The 22,500-nt window shown below is 40.6% G+C and overlaps 1 protein-coding gene and 1 long non-coding RNA gene across 3 annotated transcripts in view; one reads left to right on the forward strand and one right to left on the reverse strand.

Annotated features, from left to right (window-relative positions):
- Positions 1-6,600, forward strand: part of LOC135092130 (uncharacterized) — a 23,266-nt gene extending 16,666 nt beyond the window's left edge. Inside the window, exons 2-3 of the long non-coding RNA XR_010262764.1 lie at positions 4,332-4,520; positions 5,853-6,600. This is a non-coding gene — a long non-coding RNA (uncharacterized LOC135092130). The remainder of the gene's footprint in view (positions 1-4,331; positions 4,521-5,852) is intronic.
- The window catches only part of LOC135092129 (uncharacterized), an 81,715-nt gene continuing 62,062 nt past the window's right edge, over positions 2,848-22,500 (reverse strand). Inside the window, exons 3-6 of one of the 2 annotated variants that reach the window (XR_010262763.1) lie at positions 12,273-12,358; positions 4,309-6,966; positions 3,895-4,138; positions 2,848-3,323 (exon numbers count right to left, since the gene is read on the reverse strand). Coding sequence is in view for 1 of the 2 variants with exons in the window: in XM_063990374.1 (XP_063846444.1) it covers positions 3,094-3,323; positions 4,032-4,138; positions 4,309-4,328 (357 nt within the window). In the remaining variant the exon portion in view is untranslated. Of the gene's footprint in view, positions 3,324-3,894; positions 4,139-4,308; positions 6,967-12,272; positions 12,359-22,500 lie in introns of those variants that run through there. The other variant, XM_063990374.1, reaches the window with a different exon arrangement.

Raw genomic sequence — 22,500 nt, forward strand, 5'->3', positions numbered from 1 at the left:
CTCTAGACATGCAAATCATTTAATTGTCTCGTGTGGTGTTTTCTCTGTGAGTAGAGAACTTAAGGTACCAATCTGGGTAAGACCATCGAGTCTTATAAACAGAGGTACATTTATCAAGGGTATGCATCTCTTTGATTTTCAGCCACTTTAACTCTTTTATGATGGGGGTTACATGATCATACTTCCTAGCACACCGAGAAGCTACTTTTGGCTGCAAAATTTTGTAGTTTCTGGACACTGTGCAGCAGTTTTGCTAGCTGAGCCCCATATAACAATACAATAATCTATTAAACTTAAAGCCAAAGATTGTGCAACAAGTATTCGAGTCAGTTTATCAAAATGTTTGCCTATTCTGTTAATGTACATTAATGTACCTATTATTTTGTTTGTTATTTTACTAATATGTACATCAAAGAACATACATCTGTCAGTGTAGACCATTAGATTTTTTACATTTGTAGTTGAATTAATAAAGTCACCATCACAACGTTATAATGGTGTTCGGAGGAATCCATGACAGAAGTTTTGTTACCTGTGAAGACACAGCGTTTGGGTTTAACATGAATACATTTCTAGAAAAAAAATATATTACAGAGTCCATTTCTAGGAAAACATTATTTTACATATCTTAACACAGGTAGTCATAATTAAAATATAACCAAGATTATTTAGTGTCAGCATGAAAAAATTGAGTGTCATCAGCGTATTGTGCTAGAAATGTTCTCTCTTGGCTAGGTCATTGACATAGAGAATAATACTGGTCCTAAAATCGAGCCTTGTGGGACACTATAAGCTATATTTAACTTATTAGATACTGTCTAATTCAAACGGACAGACTGAGTTTTGTTTTCAATGTAACTTTTAAAATCAGAAGAAGTAAATTTTAAGCGTAGTACATTTCTTTAAAAGGATGTCATGACTAACACTGTCGAAAGCTTTTGAGGGATCACACGAGATTAACAATGTAGTTTTTCTTTAAGTCCATATTATTAAATATTTTGTTTGTAATTACAGTGAGTGTAGTCTCTGTTGATAGTTTCGGGCGAGAATCATGTTGTGTGTTTGACAGTAGTTTGCTAGGTTCCAAAAACTGGATGAGCTGATTAGTGACAACTTTTTCTAATATTTTAGATAGAAAAGTTATAATGGGTAATAATGAGATTAGTCGAAAATTATTCAAATAATCAACATCATCGCTTTTGAATATGGGTAAAACCAACACATGTTTCCAGGATGTAGGAAAGATACTTGTCACAATGGAAGTATTATTTATGCAAGTAAAAAAAAAATAGTGCATCCTTAATAAATGTTACTAATATGCCATCCGAGCCTACAGAACTGGTTTCTTTTAAACTTTTTTAATGGTGAGGATAATAGTATCAACATTTATAGGATGAGGTCTAAAAGATTACCGGCACCTAAAAGTACATTAAAATGATTTGCATGTGATAAATTTTTACCGTGAAAGAATTCTTGACTTTTTCATATGTATTTTTCCGACATTTGCAAAATGAAAATTAGATTCATCGGCTTTATTAATTGTGTTTTCCAAATTATAGCCATTAGAGTTGTATTTGCAATTAGGAACAATATCTCTAATGATTTTCCAGGTCTTAGAGGTATCAGCTCTTCTAATTGCTGATAATGATATTCTGCTTTAGCAGCTGTGATTAAAGTCTGTGATTACAGTCTTAACACTTTTTCATGCTTATATTGTTCCTGAATAGCTACGTTGTGTCGATCAAATTTTAGTTTTATGCGAGAATAATTTCTAAGCGTCATAGCTTCCCGTGTGTGGTCATTCATCCATGGTGTAAGTGTTCTTTTAACACTCTTGGTAACAATGGGAGCACAGTTATTTAAACATTTAATAAAATTTTCAGAAAAAAATATTAACCTGTGTATTTACATCGTCAGTCTGCATGATTTCATGAAAATATTGTATATTTTGTAAAAATTTACAACAAAAGGTGTCTTTAGTATAAGTTACCGAGGTGACGAAATGATCGGATAGCAGGCGGTCTCTTAGGGTTTACCACTGTCAACAGTGATGCTAATAAGATCATGACCTCCGACTTCTTGTGGAACAACATCCCAGGAGTTTATAATGTCTAGTTTATATGAGTAATAACAAAATCCAGTGTTGTTGAGGACGCAGGTGTAAGTAACCCTTGTTGGTTTATTATTTGATTTTTTTTTTATGATCTTATTAAGCTTTTTATCATTAGCAAACAAATTATCATTAAGGTCACCAAGAATAAACGATGCCTTATTTCTCATGTAAATCAGTCTCAAAACATCCTGAATGATATCGAAAGCGGCAGCCGGAGCTTTGAGATGTCAGTACAGACATCCAGTAATATCTGCAGGTAACTTGCGACATTGTACCGTTACCCATGTCTTTAATGCCTGTCTGTCTGGAAACCTTTAAATCAGTTACATTGGCAGACAAGAAATCCTTTACATAAATGAAGACACCACCACCATGCCCACTATTACATCGAAAAATGTTATAATTTGGTAGGTTGACAAAATCATCTGGTGTATGAAGGACAAGCCAAGATTCACTAATACATAAGATGTCAATATTTCTTTCTATGGTTAACAATGATATTTCATCAATATTGCATTGCAAAGACTGAACATTTAGATGTTCGATAGTCAAGAGATTTCCTTTACTGTTTCCATCGGCAAGTGCTTCTTCGCCATCTCCCTGTGTACTATATTGCCGGCACAGGCGGTTCTTATGTCTTCTACATTGGCAATTAGTTCATAGAAGTTTGTGATCAAATCTACAGTTAGCTTGCACATGATTAAATTCGCCACAATTAAAGCATCCTATCTTCCTCCTCTTATAGGGCTCAGAATTATTCGAAACCAATTGACTTCTTAGTTCATAATGCATATTCATTGTGTGTCTCCCGCGTCTCAGATCTTGGAGTAGGTGTGTGGTTATAAGGTGAGTGATTTCTACTCCAGTTCCTGAAACCCGAACTGTAAGGGCGGAAGTTACTGAAGGGCGTATGGGGACCTTCCTCAGGCACTCTCCTCAATGCTGAGGAGTGTGTGTGATAGCTGTGTCCACCATTGGCTTCAATCCAACCTGCTCTCTGTTGTCCCACCGTCATTCCGTCTGATGGAAGGTTGGAGGAAGCTCTCAATGTAGGTGTTGGGAGGGTACGAGAGAGTTCTCTGAGTAGAAATAGTGAAGGGGGCAAGATGAAGCTCTCCAAGTAGACATATCAGGGGCGTCGGAGAAACCTCTCTGAATTGGTCTGTTGTTGACGCTGGGTGGGCGCCTCTGGTCAGGTATTGTGTACGCTCTGTAAGAAGCACCATGGTCAGGTTTGCTGAGGTCTCGTTGGGAGCTGCTTTGATCTGCATATCACCTGTTTGCTTGTTGTACTTTATGGGTGTTCATGAAATTCTTAACCTCATCCCAGTTAGAACAAAAATGAAAATCAGAGCACTTTTTTAATGGTGCTTAATAACTTGATCACACCCAGTCTGCTTAACGTAAAGAGAAAGAGAATATTGTATGAAGGGATAATAGTGCCCACTGCACTGTACGGTGCTGAGACTTGGAAGATGGGGGTAGCAGACAAGAAGAGATTGAATGTAATGGAGATGAGGTGTCTAAGGAGTCCTTAAACTCGGATGGACAGAGTCAGAAATGAGGAAGTGAGAAGGATAGCAGGTGTTGCGAGAGACTTGGCCAGACGAGCAGAGCAATGTGCGCTGAGTTGGTATGGAACTGTTCAGAGAATAGAGGATGGCAGGTTGGTGAAAAAGAAAGGTAATAAGATCTCGTGTGAGAGGTGTGAACTTGAGAGGCAGGGCACGTAAGGGATGGATAGATAGTGTAAAGGACGCCTTAAAGGGAAGAGGACTGACCCTAGAGCATAGTAGAATGATTGTGCATGACAGAAGTGAATGGAGACCAGTTGTGAGTGAGGAATGATGCAGTCCTGCAATCTCTGATTAAAATCGCCACACATCGTGTGGGACAATCGTAGTGGTAGGGAGAGTACTTGCTGTGGAGGAGTCTTGTTCCGGATCAGACTGTCTTAAGTAGTGCGGGTGATCCCCGGGAAGTGAGCGCAGGAGTACTTCCTTTTCTCCGTCGGGGGCCAAGGGGCTGAGAGAGTGGTGTGAATGAGTGATAATGTGAAAATTGTCTGCCGTGTCTTGGTTATCTCCTTTTTGGGGGAGACAGCTTATATGTATGCATTATTATTGTTATTATTATTACTATTATGATTATTATCATTATATTTCTATTAATACTATTATACTTTCTCTACCCACCTACTCATAATCCTCTGCATCAGTGTTCAAAACCTCTGTACACACGTGGATGTAGAGAAGACTGCCGTGGCCCTTTCCGCAGCCGCCAGGACGCTGTGGCGCACCGCCTTACAAGTGGCAAGGAGCAGCCTGTCCCTGCAGCTGGTATGAGAGGTGACACACGAGCGTCGTCGTTCCATACTCCGAGATGGGCGGTGAAACGCACTGTGGTGGTATGTACGAGGCGAAGTGCGAGCCTGGGCGTGTCTACTCTGAAACACTTTACTCTCTCACCACGATTATTTTCAAAGACCACAGAGACAATAAGCCGGGTTCTCAATGTTCATCGTGTATAAAAATCATGTTTGTATGTCACTACAACCACGAAAACATCCTTAAAAACCCACTTAACTTCAACTAGAGCCTTTTGAATATAGTAGAGATGCGGCGCAGAAGTGTTTCAGAATATGGTCCTTATAAGTGTTGCCCTCCAAGGTGCTGTGATTCTATGGAGAGATGAGGATGACGTGAGGATCCTTTCAGCTGACGGTTTGTTGTGACGGAAGTAAGCTTGGATATCAACGTACACTTAGACACCTACAAGTCATGAGAGAGAGAGAGAGAGAGAGAGAGAGAGAGAGAGAGAGAGAGAGAGAGAGAGAGAGAGAGAGAGAGAGAGAGAGAGAGAGAGAGAGAGAGAGAGAGAGAGAGAGAGAGAGAGGACACACACACACACACACCATAATAATTATGGCAGTTTAAAACTTGTGTGGAAGGTGAACTACTACTATTACTACAAATACTACTAGTACCACCATCACCACTGCTACTACTTCTATTACCACCACACTTTTCCTTCTCATTTACTGTTCCCCCAAAAATTGTAGACATTACTCAGGTCACTTAGCACTACCTTGCTTCATTTCTTCATCCCGTTTTTTTTTTAATTCAGTCCCTAGAAAACAAATGTCCTAATTAATTTCCTACCATCCTCCCTTCTTCCTCCCTCTTTAACCTCTCTCCTTTTCTCCACCTCTACAAACTCTTGCCTTTTCTTCTCTAACCCTTTCTTCCCCTTTTTCTCTTATTCCTGCTTCCTAATCTCTATTCTTCCTCCCTTTCTATTTGTCCTTTCCTCCTTCACGGTCTAATTTGCCTTTCTCTTCTTTTCCACCCGTTTCTCTTCTTTTTCTCCTATTCCTGCTTCCTAACATCTATTCTTCCTCCCTTTCTACTTTTCTCCTTCATTTGCTGATATGCCTTTCTCTTCCTTTTAACCGATTCTCTCCCCTTTATCTCCTATTCCTGTTTCCTAATCTTTATTCTTTGTCTCTTTTCTAACCTCTACTCTTCCTCCTTTTCTATTCCTCCTTCACTTTCTATAAACTACCTTTCTCTTCCTCTCCACCACTTTCCCTCTCCTTTTTTTCCTACACCCGCTTCCTGACCTCTATTTTCCTCCCTTTTTGCTCCTCCTTTCCTCATTCTCCCTCTGATATATGCCTTCCCCTTTCTTTCCTATTTTTGTTTTCTAATCTTTATTCTTTATTCCTTCTTTCTAACAGACTTCTGCTCTCCACCTCTTCACCAATGCTCAGTCAAGAGTCTGTTCCGGCGAGACCTCCCGATCTAGTCTACTCCTTTTTCGAGTCTGGAAAGTTCCGCATTAAAAGTTAGGCTACAAAAGCTTAGGTTACAAAATTATGTTAATGCTTTTTTTCTTGGGTCTTCCGATCAATTTTTCAGCAACCACGAGACATCGAAGAAAAAAGAAAGGTCTTAATTAACCTTCTTTATTTATTTATTTTTTTGTACGTTACTCCTCTCCTTTTTACTTAACTTTTTATTTCGCTCTGTTTTGTTCGTGTTGTATAATTAGCAAATGAAAAAATGGAAGACGGGAAGAACGAGGACAGAAAAACCGAAATGAAAACAAAAATCCTAAAGTGAAAATGGAAAACGGAAAATTAGCCAGAAAAGGAGATAAAAATGTGAAAATAGATAGAAAGCTGCCCAAATATTTTAAATAAAATCCCTATTTATATACCTAAATCTTATACTGCTTAGATTAAGGATGAAAAATTTACCTCAAATACCATACATACAGTCTAAATCAAAATGAACACAACCACAAACAATATTTAATATATTAACTACAACTATTATAACGCTGGATATTTTTTTGTCTCCCTTTTAAAACTAACTATAGAAAATCCATACAAGGCCCTGAGTTACTGTGTATCTGTGTTTAGAGGTGTTGAGGAACTATTGTGCAAAGCTTGTTACCGAAGAAATGTTTCTGTTTACAATTCACAGACTGTTTCATTTTCCTTACTGAGTGTGAGTGTGTGTGTGTGTGTGTGTGTGTGTGTGTGTGTGTTGATATAAGAGAGAGAGAGAGAGAGAGAGAGAGAGAGAGAGAGAGAGAGAGAGTCTACTGCAAGGAAATCACAGAGGAAGAAGCCTATAGGTCAAAAAAAAAAAAAGTGTACCACCTATCCTGAACAAACAGATGCAGACAAGTATCAATACAGCTGTAGTGTAAACAAACAAGGACGACCGAGTTAACTCCTCCTCCTCTTCTGCTTCCTTGTTTCAGTTCCTCTTCCTTTCCCTCCAAATCTCTCTTCCTCGCTGTTTCGCTTTTGGAACTCCTCTTCCTCTTCCTCCAGCATCGTCCTGAAAGATTTAAAAGGAGAAGCAACATCGCGAGAACAAGAGAGAGAGAGAGAGAGAGAGAGAGAGAGAGAGAGAGAGAGAGAGAGAGAGAGAGAGAGAGAGAGAATCACAGGCACTTAGCACTCGGCAGATTCTCTCTCTCTCTCTCTCTCTCTCTCTCTCTCTCTCTCTCTCTCTCTCTCTCTCTCTCTCTCCCTCTCTCTCTCTGCCACCAGTCTCCCCGCAACACTGATTGAGCAACACACACACACACACACATACACACACGTACACACACACAACGTCAGCGAGGCAGCGCCGTGCTCGCTTTTTCCTGAGAAATAAAGGAAGAAAAAGTTTCATAATAAAGTGAAAATTAGTGAGGGAGTAATTTTGGTGTATTCGTCGGCTGAGAGAAAGTGAGAGAGAGAGAGAGAGAGAGAGAGAGAGAGAGAGAGAGAGAGAGAGAGAGAGAGAGAGAGAGAGAGAGAGAGAGAAATAACATGACGGGAGATAATATGGCAGGAAAGGAAATGAGTGAAATAGAGAAGGAAAGAGACGAGAGAAAAGAGGAGAAAAATGACAAAGGAAGGAAAGGAGGAAGCTAAAGGAGGAAATAAGCGGGAAGGTGGAAGGAGAAAGACACGTGGAGGGAGGAAATGGAAGAATCGAAAAATGGAGGAGGGAGAATGAGGAGAATGAGGAAGATTAGAAAAAAAAAAAAATCCGAGGGAGGAGGATAGGAGGGAGGTCAGAGGAGAGGAGAGAGGGAAATTAGGACGAAGAAAAAATCAGACAGCTTCCTGAACTTAAGGGAAAGAGGAAGAGAGGAGGAATACGCGGATAAAAGAAGATAGCGAAAGACAAAAAAAAAGAAAAAAAAGGAATACTAATACTTGCCAGTGAAGGAAACTAATCATTTACCTGTACAGACCAGTTTTGCACACACACACACACACACACACACACACATTTTTCCTTCTTTTCTATTCCTCTTCCTTTCTAGTTTCTCACTTTGACGTTCTGAAGGAGGAAGACAGAGAGAGAGAGAGAGAGAGAGAGAGAGAGAGAGAGAGAGAGAGAGAGAGAGAGAGAGAGAGAGAGAGAGCGAGACCCAACGAGTTGTTCTCTCTCTCTCTCTCTCTCTCTCTCTCTCTCTCTCTCTCTCTCTCTCTCTCTCTCTCTCTCTCTCTCTCTCTCTCTCATCCTTACTTTTCTCCCTCCCCCCTAATTTCTCTCTCCCTCCCTCCCTCCTGCTTTCCTTCCCTCACAAGAAGTTTCAACAATATTTTTTCCTTAACTTAACTAATGCCTTACCTCTCCTCCTCCTCGTTCTCCTCCCCTTCCCTTCCTCTTCCTTTTCGTTTCCTCTTCCTCCTCCTCCTCCTCCTCCTCCTCCTCCTCCTTTTTCCTCTTCCCTCTTCTCTGTTTTCTTTAACTTTTTGTCAATCCCTCAATTCGTTTGTGTCTGGTAACAGTGTTGATAATGGCGATGGTGATGATGATGATACATATAAAAATAATAATAATAATAATAATAATAATAATAATAATAATAATAATAATAATAATAACAATAATAATAACAATAATAATAATAATACCACCACCTCCAATACTACTACTACTACTACTACTACTACTACAATCCCGAGTTTGTACACAAGAAAACTCTGGTAGGTTCTGGCTACGAAAAAGAATTAGGAGTTATAGTTAAGTCTGGTCTCCGTCTGAAAAAACAAGGCATAGAGGACAGAAATAAAACAAATTGAGTATTAGGATTAATTTTTAGGAGTGTTAAAAGTCCCGAAGTAATATTAAAGTTATATGTATATGGGAAGACCTCATTTAGACTATGCTGTGCAGTTCTGGTCCCCATAGTACAGGAAGGATATATGTCTATTAGAAACAGTAAAAAGGAGAACAACTAAAAAAATACAGGGGATGAGGGGTATTCCTTACGAAAGGAGACTGAAGCTTTTAAATCTGCATTCCTTGGAGAGGCATAGGTCAAGAGGGAACCTGATAGAGGTCTTCAAGTGGTATAGGTGATATAACTAGGGTGACGTAATGAAAATTATCAGGATCAGTAATCAAGATGGGACAAGAAGTAATGGGTTCAAAGTTGAAAAAAATTAGGTTTAAGAAAGAGATAGGAAGGAATTGGTTCTAAAGTAGAGTGATAGATAAACGGAATGGACTAAGTAATCAGGTTATTAGTCATTAGGGAGCTTTGAAAGAAGATGAGACAAATTAATGGATAGGGATGATAGGTGGAAATAAGTTGGTATGTTTCATAAAGGGACTGCCACGTGTAGGCCTGATGGCTTCTTGCAACTTCCATTATTTTTTTTATGTTACTTTCTTACTCCTACTACTACTACTACTACTACTACTACTACGACATGAATAAATAGATTAATAAAAAAATAATAATGCTTATAGTTGTAACAATGATGATAACAATAATAATAATAATAATAATGATAATAATAATAATAATAATAATAATAATAATAATAATAATAATAATAATAATAATAATAAAACAGCGACAACAACAACAACAACAACAACAACAACAACAACAACAACAACAACAACAGCAAACAACAACAATAACAATAATAATAATAATAATAATAATAATAATAATAATAATAATAATAATAATAATAATTATTATTATTATTATTATTATTATTATTATTATTATTATTATTATTATTATTATTATTATTATTATCATTATTATTATTACTATTATTATTATTATTATTATAACAATGATAATTATCAATACTAGCATTAGATTCATCATCATTACTATTACAATAATTATTATCACCAGTATTATTATTACTGTAAAAAAAAGTCATGTGGAATACAAAGAAGAAAAAGAAGTGAAAAAAATAAAATAAAATAAATACTAGCAGCAGCAATAACAATAAGATTTCATCCTGATGACACCACTGCCATCTCATCTATCTCTAAAGCTGAACTCTTCGCTCAGACCTTTGTTAAAAACTCTTCCTCGAATGATTCAGGGCTTGTTCCTCCCTCTCCTCCATCCTCCGATTATTTCATGCTAGCCCATTATCATTCTTCACAATGATGCTTTCCATGCCCTCGTTGGCCTCAACCCTTGGAAAGCTTATGCCACATCCACACCAAGAAACACTCTTTGGAGCAATACTTGCAAACTGTTTGCAAACATTTGCCGACTTACGAAACATATGAGAAACATTTGGGAAACATTTGAGAAATATTTTGGAAATAGTTTGGAAAAACTTACTCTTCCATCCATCACCCATCCATCCATCCACCCACCCATCCATCCATCCACCCACCCATCCATCCACTCATCCATCCATCCATCCATCCATTCTTTCATCCACTCATCCATCCATCCTTCCACTTATCCATATACTCAAGCATCCATCCATCTCCTCACTCATTCATTCATCTATTCATTCGCTCATCCATCCTTCCATCCATCCACTCATTCATCCATCCATCCATCTATCTACTCATCATCCATCCGTGGAAACTGTTTCTCTAGTTTCCTAAATGTTTGCAAACTGCAAACATTTGAAAATATTTGAGAAGTTTGGAAACAATATTTCCAAATTATATTTTCTGCTGCTGATAGGTCTTATGGACCTGTTGGGGGTTCCTCTAATTGTTCTCCGAAAATGTGCCTCCGTGCTTGAACGGAGGCACACTCTGTCTATCAGCATCTACCTTTCCTTCTTGCTGGAAGTTTGCCTACATTCTGCCTGTTCCTGAAAAAGGCTGACTGCCCTAATCCCTCAAACTACCGTCTTATTCTATTAATTTCCTGCTTCTCTAAAGTTTTTTAATCTATCCTCATCAGAAAGATTCTTAAACATCTGCCATTTCACAATCTTATATCTGATCGTCAGTATGGATTCCATCGAGGCCGCTCTACTGGTGATCTGGCTTTTCTCACTGAGTCTTGGTCATCCTCTTTTAGGGATTTTGGTGAAACTTTCTCTGTTGCCATAGTCATATCAAAAGCTTTTGATAGAGTCTGGCACAAAGCTTTGATTTCCAGACTACACTCCTACAACTTCTATCCTTCTCTCTGTGACTTCATCTCAAGTTTCCTTTCTGACCGTTCTATTGCTGCTGTGGTAGACGGTCACTGTTCTTCTCCTGAGTCTATTAATTAACAGTGTTCAACAGGATTCTGTCCTGTCACCCACTCTCTTCCTATTGTCTATTAATAATCATCTAAGCATTGTTCTGTCCACTCTGCACTTTTCAACGCCTCTTCTTAGAAGTTCTCCGCTTCAAGAATTAAACAGCTCACGCAGGGAAGCCGCAGAACACCTGAATTGTGATCTAAAATTCCTGATTGAGGCAGAGCAAATTTAATGACATTCAATGCCTCAAAAACTCAATTCCTCCATCTATCATCTCGACACAACCTTCAAGATAGCTATCCCCTCTTCTTTAATGACTTTAAACTGCCTCCCCATTCTGAACATCCTAGGTCAGTCCTTTACATATAATCCAAACTGGAGATTTCATATCTCATCCCTAACTAAAAACAGATATGCAGTTAGGCGTTCCGAGTCGTCTCTGCCAATTTTTTTCTCATCCCATAGCAGCTAACTCTGTTCAGGGACTTTATCCGTTCCTTGTATGGAGTATGCTTCATATTTATAGGAGGTTCCACTCATACCTCTTCTAGACAGGATGGAATCAAAAGTATTTCGTCTAATCGACTCCTCTCCTCTAAATGAATGTCTTCGGCCTCTTTCTCATCGCCGCAATGCTGCATCTTTTGTTATCTTCTACCGCTACTTTCAAGTTAACTGATCTTTTCATCTTGCTAACTGCATGCCTCCCCTCCTCCCGCGGCCTGGCTGCACAAGACTTTCTTCTTTCTCTCACTCTTATTCTGTCAACTTCTCTAATGCACGAGTTAACCAATATTCTAAGCCATTCATTCTCTTCTCTGGTAAACTCTGGAACTCTCTGCCTGCTTCTGTATTTCCTCCTTCCTGTGACTTGAACTCTTTCAAGAGGGAGGTTTCAAAACATCTTTCAATTTTGAAAGATTATTTTCTAGTTTTCTTTAGGGACTGGCACCAAAGTGGGCTTTTTATTTTCAATCTCATTGTTGGCCTAGGCCAGTGGCTGTCTTATATAAAAGAAGAAGTAGTAGTAGTAGTAGTAGTAGTAGTAGTAGTAGTAGTAGTAGTAGTAGCAGTAGTAGTAAAAAAAATAAAATAAATAAAAATGGAGGAAGAAAGTGAGAGTAAAAATGGATTCATGAAAAAAAAAAAGGATCTTACCTCGAGTGAAGGAAGGTGCGAGGCTACCTGACTGCTAATTAGGGTTGCTGGGCTAATGAGTACAGGTGAGAGTGGATTCCCGGTACCTGGAGAACAGCAAACAAAAATAATTCACCGTTAATGTAGTACTATTAATGAGAAGATTCTCGTGTCTAAGTATAGAGGGATGGAAATGGGTTTCACATTTTTAAAGAGAAGGTGAGTCAGTTCTGGCGACGACATTATAATGGAAGCAAAGGAATTTATCGCTACCACAGCAAACAAAAGGAGTTTCTCGTGTTTAGAGCATAAAGAAATCCAACATCACAATACTATTTTGAAAGCGAATAAGAATATAGATTTGGATGTAAACGGTATACGAAAAATTCAGTACCATTAAAGAAAACATCAATAGGTTCACGAGTCTGTAACGAGAGTGAGCAAAATGTTGATACTTTTAAAGAGAAAGCAAGAGAAGATTAGGTGGCGACGCTACAAGAAAAGGCGAGTATGACATGCGCAGTACATGGGAAGAAGAAAAGTTTCACGCCATTGTCGTAATATTAAAGGAAAACAACTTGAATTGTCTGCAGTTTTTAAGAACTGCAGGAAGACAGAAATAATTATTGCAGGAGAGAGAGAGAGAGAGAGAGAGAGAGAGAGGAAACAAAATAAAACATAGCAACATGTGTAGCAACACGGAAAAAGCATGAAAGTTTTGTACACGTGAAATCAGTAGTTGATAAAAAAAAAAAATGGGAAGATTGCCGCTGCTTGGTTTAGTGGGAGTGAGAAGAGAAAATCACTCCCCCTTTACTGCATCCAAACGAGAGAGAGAGAGAGATAAAAAAAAGGATTAGCATCATGTAGTGATGTTCAAGTGTCAGGGACGGAAGGGAATTAGTGAACTGGGCTCATGTCATCTATAGCAATATAAAGGAACGCTCTTTTCCTTTAATTTTTTCATGTACTTGTTAAAAAAACAATCAAATCTTCACGTATTTGGTACCGATCTTTTATGAATATCTGATAAATAAAAAATACCGCCTTTGTGTTTTTAAAATGATTTTCAGTGAACGAGTATTCCTCAAAGCAATGGGGACATCGGGAACATTATGGTTTTCAAATACTCTCTCGATTAAAAGAAGTTTTGCTCCTTTGAGGTAAGAGAAAACGACTTTAGAAATATATTACAATAGAAATCTCATTACCATTATTACGGTCTTTATTAGGGGGTAGGGGGGATACACGACCCTCTAAAAAGGACCGTAAGGAGGATACAGGGAAGATGTGGTCATCTGTCCAAAAAAAATAATTGTTTAAAAGTATATAATGAAATTAGCACAACAACAATGAATGGGAAAATAGGTCAAAATAGTTAGGTAAACGTTTTTTTTTTACAGGGGCTGCCACGTGTAAGCATGAAGGCTTCTTGCAGCTTCCCTTATTTTCTTACGTTCTTATGTAACAAGTATCTGTCCTTACACCTGTGCAAAGTATAAATCTATCAATCTACCATAATTAGCTTTTTATTAATTCAAGTCTCCTTACATGTTTTGTCAACATCACCAACACCATCAACACTGGCGCTGCTGAATGACTTATTCCAACACCCCAACCCACCGACACAATAGGGGGGGGGCCAGGGGGGGCGCCTGTGCACGTCTGTTTGAAGAGAAAATGTGGGCGTCATGTAAGATAGTTGGGGGGCCACTGATCTGGTATGTACCAGGATGCAATTCCCCTCAAAGGCAGGCGGCCCAGACGAGGCTTCCCGTCTTGTCTAATTAAAGGAATGAAAATACACAGCGGAAAGCTTCCAGATTCTCCAGCCGAGCAGGGCACACTGCGGGGCGTGACACCCTGAAGGTCGTGGTGCGCGATGAGGCCTTCCTGCCACATCATCAGCAGCAGCAGCAGCAGCAGCAATAATAAAAATGAAAGTAATAATAATAATAATAATAATAATAATAATAATAATAATAATAATAATAAAAAAATAATGATAATAATAATGATGATAATAATAATAATAATAACAATAATAATCATAATAATAATAATAATAATAATAATAATAAGAGCAGCATGAAGAACACAAACAATAGCAATATAAAAGACGACAACAACAACAACAACAACAACAACAACAACAAGAAAAACTATAACAACAACAGCAACAACAAAAACTGTACTACCAACAAAAACAATAAGTTATAACAATAACAACAGTAACAACAAGAACAACATCAATAGCAAAAAAATAAAAAATAATAACAATAACAACAGTAATAACAATAAAAACAACAACAACAACAACAAGCTACCAACACCATCACCACCACCACCACCACTACTACTACTATTACTGAAAAATATAAATGTTACACGAACTTTTTCATTTATTTTATTCACCTATTTAATATTATTGGTGTTATTAATTTTACATTTATCACACCTCTACGTTTGTATGGCCAATTCACCTTGACAAACAGAGCAACAATCACAATAAGTCTCGCATCAGTTCCTTTCCCCCTCTCAGTAACACAAGTAACTCGCTAAAACCTTGTTTATTGAAAGTGTTGCAGCTTTTCGCCAAAGGGTGGACAAACATTTTTTTCTTTATGTTGAAAGATTAAATGTTATTCCCTTACCGGTGGTCGAGGACAGGGAGGGAGGGAAGGGTGAATGGGGAAACGGAGGAATGGGGATGGGGAGGGAAGGAAGGAAAGGGAAAACTGAAATCAAAGAATTGAAATAGAAATCCTTTAGTGCAACTCAGAGAGAGAGAGAGAGAGAGAGAGAGAGAGAGAGAGAGAGAGAGAGAGAGAGAGAGAGAGAGAGAGAGAGAGAGAGAGACAGAGAGAGGGTACCAGTCATGCGAAGTCACGATATTCAAATATTCATGGCAAGAAAACGACTTTAAAATTTAATGAATAAAATTACAGATTAAAGTACAAATTAAATTAAATAAAACGTGCTTTAAATAACATCAAAGACTGGCTGGCTCTCTCTCTCTCTCTCTCTCTCTCTCTCTCTCTCTCTCTCTCTCTCTCTCTCTCTCTCTCTCTCCTTTGTATGTTTTTCTACACAGTTTTTTAAATGCAACTTTTCTTTTAATTTTTCGAATACATTTTCTTTTTTTCTTCTACTTTTACTTTTTTTCATCCTTGTCCCCTTTCCACTATTTTCTTTTCCTTTTTTGATACTTTCCATTTGCTTTTTTCTTCCTGCTATACTTTTTTTCTTCTCTTCCTCCCTTACAAACGTTTGTTATTCCTCACCCTCCTCCTCCTCCTCCTCCTCCTTTCTCCCTACTATCTACCTACCTTCATACGTTCCTGCCTACGCAGACACAAACAGTTTTGCAACCTTGATATCATATATCCTCCCTTTCTCTCTCTCTCTCTCTCTCTCTCTCTCTCTCTCTCTCTCTCTCTCTCTCTCTCTCTCTCTATCTGAAAAAAACAAAAAAAAAAAAACAAAGAGGTCATTCTACCATATATAACTCGATCATATATTTTTGTACGCTGCTGTAATTTTGCCAATGTATATTACAAAATATCACAATATTACGCGGCGCTTTTTAGGATCAACGGTTCACCACCTTCCCTGCACACATTACAGCCGCTGCGAGTTAATTATAGCTGAGCCGAGGAACGATGAATAGAAATGAGAATAGAAAACAAACAATGAACATATACTATGACTACTGTTACTGCTAGTACTACTACTACTACTACTACTAAAACTGCTGTTACTTTTATTATTTCTGTTACAACAACAACAGAAACAGCAACAGCAACAACAACAACTACTACTATTACTATTACTAATACTAATACTTTTGCTACTGCTACTACTACTACTACTACTACTACTACTACTACTACTACTTTTGCTGCTGCTACGACTTTTGCTACTGCTATTCCAACTACTACTGCTACTACTACTACTACTACTAGTACTACTTCTACTACTACTAGTACTACTTCTACTACTACTAGTGCTAATTCTGATACTACTAGTACTGCTACTACTACTACTACTATTGCTACTTCTGATACTACTAGTACTGCTACTACTACTACTACTATTGCTACTTCTGATACTACTAGTACTTTTTTTTTATGTAGGAAGGATGCTTGCCAAGGGCAACAAAAATCTAATAAAAAAAAATGCCCACTGAAATGCCAGTCCCATAAAAGGGTCAAAGCAGTGGTCAAAAATTGGTGGATAAGTGTCTTGAAACCTCCCTCTTTAAGGAATTCAAGTCATAGGAAGGTGGAAATACAGAAGCAGGCAGGGAGTTGCAGAGTTTACCAGAGAAAGGGATGAATGACTGAGAATACTGGTTAACTCTTGTGTTAGAGAGGTGGACAGAATAGGGGTGAGAGAAAGAAGAAAGTCTTGTGCAGCGAGGCCGCGGAAGGAGGGGAGGCATGCAGTTAGCAAGATCAGAAGAGCAGTTAGCATGAAAATAGCGGTAGAAGACAGCTAGATATGCAACATTGCGGCGGTGAGAGAGAGACTGAAGACAGTCAGTTAGAGGAGAGGAGTTGATGAGACGAAAAGCTTTTGATTCCACCCTGTCTAGAAGAGCAGTATGAGTGGAACCACCCCAGACATGTGAAGCATACTCCATACATGGACGGATAAGGCCCTTGTACAGAGTTAGCAGCTGGGGGGGGTGAGAAAAACTGGCGGAGACGTCTCAGAACACCTAACTTCATAGAAGCTATTTTAGCTAGAGATGAGATGTGAAGTTTCCAGTTCAGATTATAAGTAAAGGACAGACCGAGGATGTTCAGTGTAGAAGAGGGGGACAGTTGAGTGTCATTGAAGAAGAGGGGATAGTTGTCTGGAAGGTTGTGTCGAGTTGATAGATGGAGGAATTGAGTTTTTGAGGCATTGAAATTTTAGAAAGATCAGAAGTCAGGCGTTCTGTGGCTTCCCTGCGTGATATGTTTACCTCCTGAAGGGTTGGACATCTATGAAAAGACGTGGAAAAGTGCAGGGTGGTATCATCAGCGTAGGAGTGGATAGGACAAGAACTTTGGTTTAGAAGATCATTAATGAATAATAAGAAGAGAATGGGTGACAGGACAGGACCCTGAGGAACACCACTGTTAATAGATTTAGGAGAAGAACAGTGACCGTCTACCACAGCAGCAATAGAACAGTCAGAAAGGAAACTTGAGATGAAGTTACAGAGAGAATGATAGAAACCGTAGGAGGGTAGTTTGGAAATCAAAGCTTTGTGCCAGACTCTATTAAAAGCTTTTGATATGTCCAAGGCAACAGCAAAAGTTTCACCAAAATCTCTAAAAAGAGGATGACCAAGACTCAGTAAGGAAAGCCAGAAGATCACCAGTAGAGCGGCATTGACGGAACCCATACTGGCGATCAGATAGAAGGTTGTGAAGTGATAGATGTTTAAGAATCTTCCTGTTGAGGATAGATTAAAAAACTTTAGATAAGCAGGAAATTAAAGATATAGGACGCTAGTTTGAGGGATTAGAGCGATCACCCTTTTTAGGAACAGGTTGAATGTAGGCAAACTTCCAGCAAGAAGGAAAGGTAGATGTTGACAGACAGAGCTGAAAGAGTTTGACTAGGCAAGGTGCAAGCACAGAGGCACAGTTTCAGAAAACAATAGGAGGGACCCCATCAGGTCCATAAGCCTTCCGAGGGTTTAGGCCAGCGAGGGCATGGAAAACATCATTGCGAAGAATTTTAATAGGTGGCATGAAGTAGTCAGAGGATGGAGGAGAGGGAGGAACAAGCCCAGAATCGTCCAAGGTAGAGTTTTTAGCAAAGGTTTGAGCGAAGAGTTCAGCTTTAGAAATAGATGTGATAGCAGTGGTGCCATCTATTTGAAGTAGAGGAGGGAAAGAAGAAAAAGCAAAGTTATTAGAGATATTTTTGGCTAGATGCCAGAAATCACGAGGGGAGTTAGATCTTGAAAGGTTTTGACATTTTCTGGTAATGAAGGAGTTTTTGGCTAGTTGGAGAACAGACTTGGCATGGTTCCAGGCAAAAATATAAAGTGCATGAGATTCTGGTGATGGAAGGCTTGAGTACCTTTTGTGGGCCACCTCTCTATCATGTATAGCACGAGAACAAGCTGTGTTAAACCAAGGCTTAGATGGTTTAGGACGAGAAAAAGAGTGAGGAATGTACGCCTCCATGCCAGACACTATCACCTCTGTTATGCGCTCAGCACACAAAGACGGGTCTCTGACACGGAAGCAGTAGTCATTCCAAGGAAAATCAGCAAAATACCTCCTCAGGTCCCCCCAACTAGCAGAGGCAAAACGCCAGAGGCACCTTCGCTTAGGGGGATCCTGAGGAGGGATTGGAGTGATAGGACAAGATAAAGATATGAGATTGTGATCGGAGGAGCCCAACGGAGAAGAAAGGGTGACAGCATAAGCAGAAGGATTAGAGGTCAGGTAAAGGTCAAGAATGTTGGGCGTATCTCCAAGACGGTCAGGAATACGAGTAGGGTGTTGCACCAATTGCTCTAGGTCATGGAGGATAACAAAGTTGTAGGCTAGTTAGTTCACCAGGATGGTCAGTGAAGGGAGAGGAAAGCCAAAGCTGGTGGTGAACATTGAAGTCTCCAAGAATGGAGATCTCTGCAAAAGGGAAGAGGGTCAGAATGTGCTCCACTTTGGAAGTTAAGTAGTCAAAGAATTTCTTATAGTCAGAGGAGTTAGGAGAGAGGTATACAGCACAGATAAATTTAGTATGAGAATGACTCTGTAGTCGTAGCCAGATGGTGGAAAACTCGGAAGATTCAAGAGCGTGGGCACGAAAGCAGGTTAAGTCATTGCGCACATAAACGTAGCATCCAGCTTTGGATCGAAAATGAGGATAGAGAAAGTAGGAGGGAACAGAAAAGGGGCTACTGTCAGTTGCCTCAGACACCTGAGTTTCAGTGAGGAAAAGAAGATGAGGTTTAGAAGAGGAGAGGAGGTGTTCTACAGATTGAAAATTAGATCTTAGACCGCGAATGTTGCAGAAGTTAATGAAGAAAAAGTTGAGGGGGATGTCAAGACACTTAGGGTCGTCAACAGAAAGGCAGTCCGACCTGGGGACATTTATGGTCACCTCCCCAGATGGGGACTCCGAGGCTGGTGTAGGAGTCGCCATGATTTTAAAATTTTTGAGTGAAGGGTGTGTGTGTTATTAGGTGCTTGTAGTTTCGTGTGGAGGAAGAGAGTTGTCTTTAGAGGGCAGGCTGTGACTGCCCCCTTGTGTTGTGAGACACAAAGGGAAACGTTCAGTGAGGTCACAGCTGGGTTTAATGATAAGTTCACAGCACCCCCTGAACAGTGCTTTAGACCTCACTGGGAGTAATTATCGTTTCGGCAGGTGTCTACTGCCTCCTCCTCTACTACTACTACTTCTACAACTACTAGTACTACAACTACATTAAAATAATACCTCCACCCCATGTTTATTGATGTGTCAATTAGGGGCTCCATTACTTTTAGGTCATTAGCCCCAGCTCTCTCTAATGACTGTGGCATCCAACCATATCTAATACTCTATAATATACACATTAGTTGTTAACTATAAATTCACTCTACCTCTACTCTATCTACTCTTATGCCACTCTCCACCACTGTAGCCTCGCAGTCGAGGCCTCCTAAGTCTGCAGGTATGGGAGTGGAATGCCTTGTCCCCCTGAGACACAGGAGGGCAGATCTGAGGAGGGAGAATGAGAGACGGCACCTCATCCATGCGACGACATGGCTCCTTGGCTGGTGCTTCTTTTCTGCCATTAGGTCGGCTAGTCTTGAGTAGAAGCACTGAGCCTTGGAGCCCATCCCGCCAGATGTGGTGAAGACCAGAGGTGTGAAGCTGCCCTGGTCAACGTGTTGGATTCTCTCCCCATACGCTCGGATCTTCTCCTGCTCATTCTTGCGGTGGGCGGCCTCCAGGGAGAGTTCGTGGTGACAGGCGGCCATCGGGTCAAAGATCCGTATGTCCACGAATGCTTTCTGTCCCCTTGTCCAGAACCCTCGTGCACTGACTACAGTACTACTACTAGTACTACTATTACTGCTACTACCACTACTACTACTACTACTTTTTTTTTTTACTACTTTTTAATAATACCTCCACCCCATGTTTATTGATGTGTCAATTAGGGGCTCCATTACTTGGAGGTCATTAGCCCCAGCTCCCGCTAATGACTGTGGCATCCAACCATATCTAATACTCTATAATATAAACATTAGTTGTTAACTATAAATTCATTCTACCTCTACTCTATTTACTCTTATGCCACTCTCCACCACTGTAGCCTCGCAGTCGAGGCCTCCTAAGTCTGCAGGTATGGGAGTGGAATGCCTTGTCCCCCTGAGGCACAGGAGGGCGGATCTGAGGAGGGAGAATGAGAGACGGCACCTCATCCATGCGACGACATGGCTCCTTGGCTGGTGCTTCTTTTCTGCCATTAGGTCGGCTAGTCTTGAGTAGAAGCACTGAGCCTTGGAGCCCATCCCGCCAGATGTGGTGAAGACCAGAGGTGTGAAGCTGCCCTGGTCAACGTGTTGGATTCTCTCCCCATACGCTCGGATCTTCTCCTGCTCATTCTTGCGGTGGGCGGCCTCCAGGGAGAGTTCGTGGTGACAGGCGGCCATCGGGTCAAAGATCCGTATGTACATGAATGCTTTCTGTCCCCTTGTCCAGAACCCTCGTGCACTGACGTCGACTCGAGCCTCGTTGGTGGTGTTGGCTGTTCTGTAGCGCAGGTGCTCGCCGTCTAGCGGCAGGAGGGTCGGTTCAGTGGAGACATCGTGGCACACCTCCCTGAGCATGCTGGCGGTCAGATCTCTCACCTCATCGTGCCTGATACATACGAATCCCCCCTTTTTGCACGTCATGGTGTGGTTGACGTCATTGGGGGAGCCACACACACAGGTACTGGGGAGTCCTTCCATCGGCCAGCCGTACCTCAGAGCAATGGCGTCGACAAATTCTTGTTTGTTGAGGCTGAAGCCCTTCGCTCTGATGGGCAGTGACGTTAGCCAGTTAGATGCTCCCGTTTCCTGTGCAGTGAGGATTTTTCTCACTGTGGTTGCAGGCAGGATATTTATCAGGTCTTCGAGACAGTTTCGTTGATGTTGTTGCCTATCTCTAGATATAATTCGTCCTTGCTCAGTGACTGCACTTTGGGCTATTTCACCATGTGCGTCCTGGGCAATGATCTTCTCTGTGAGGGACCTGGTGAGCTTGAGGGAGTTGAGGTTCTCCACAGTCGCCAGCTTCTCAGGGGAGGTGATTCCCATCCCGCCCAGTCTTGGTGGAAGTTCGAGCAGCGCCCTTTCCCCATCTCCGATGGTGTGGTATCTCAGTAACGCTGGGAGGAAGGTGTTCCTTATCGAGACCTCCAGTGGTGCAAGGAGAGGGCTGATGCCTGGGATGGTGCGCATGGGGAATCTCCACCGATGCTGCAAGCCGTGGGTGTAGGCAGAGTAGGCTGCATGAGGCTCAGTCCTGGCCATGTCAGACAGGACTTCCACCTCATGTATCCACTCCTTCACCTTTTCTCCTACGTACTCCTTCTTGAACTCCTCTGTTCCGATGACAGCACCCAGATGCCGTTGTCCATCCTTTGTTATTATAACTCCACTGCCACTGAAGCTATCCACTGCACTGTCATAGTGTTCAGGCTTTACAATAAGGACGGACTTAGCGGCATTGGGTGTGTACCCTATGATGAGACCATTGTCGTTCACTAAGCCCCACCATTTTTTCAAGTCTGTTATTTTGCCGGCCCCTGACAGATCATCCGCGTACGCCACTTGCCTCACACTCGTTTTCTCATATGAGATAACTTGTTGCAGCACTGAAAGTCCGAGGGCGTACATCGCCATGGCCACTGGGTCACCTTGTGTTGTCCCTTCCATGGACTTTAACACCTTAACGCTATTACCACTATTACTACATATGTACAAATCCGCGGGGTCACTATATGTGTTTTCTACATATTGTGCCAGAGAGGGACATTTTACTCGAATGTTGTGAAGCATTGTTTTTCTGTTAATAGTGTTGAAAGCGTTTTTGGCGTCCACTAATAACACCGCTTCACAATTGTCTTCACTGAACATTTCCCTCATAGCGTGGATGGCGGCTTCCCCTCCTGCCTGCTGTCCTGCTCAAACTTGCAGGTTCCCCGCTGCCCTCCTTACGTCGTCCTTGACCACCGTCATGACGCATTTACCCACGATGC

Source organism: Scylla paramamosain, chromosome 39, assembly GCF_035594125.1.
Source record: "Scylla paramamosain isolate STU-SP2022 chromosome 39, ASM3559412v1, whole genome shotgun sequence".
Lineage (NCBI taxonomy): Eukaryota > Metazoa > Arthropoda > Malacostraca > Decapoda > Portunidae > Scylla > Scylla paramamosain.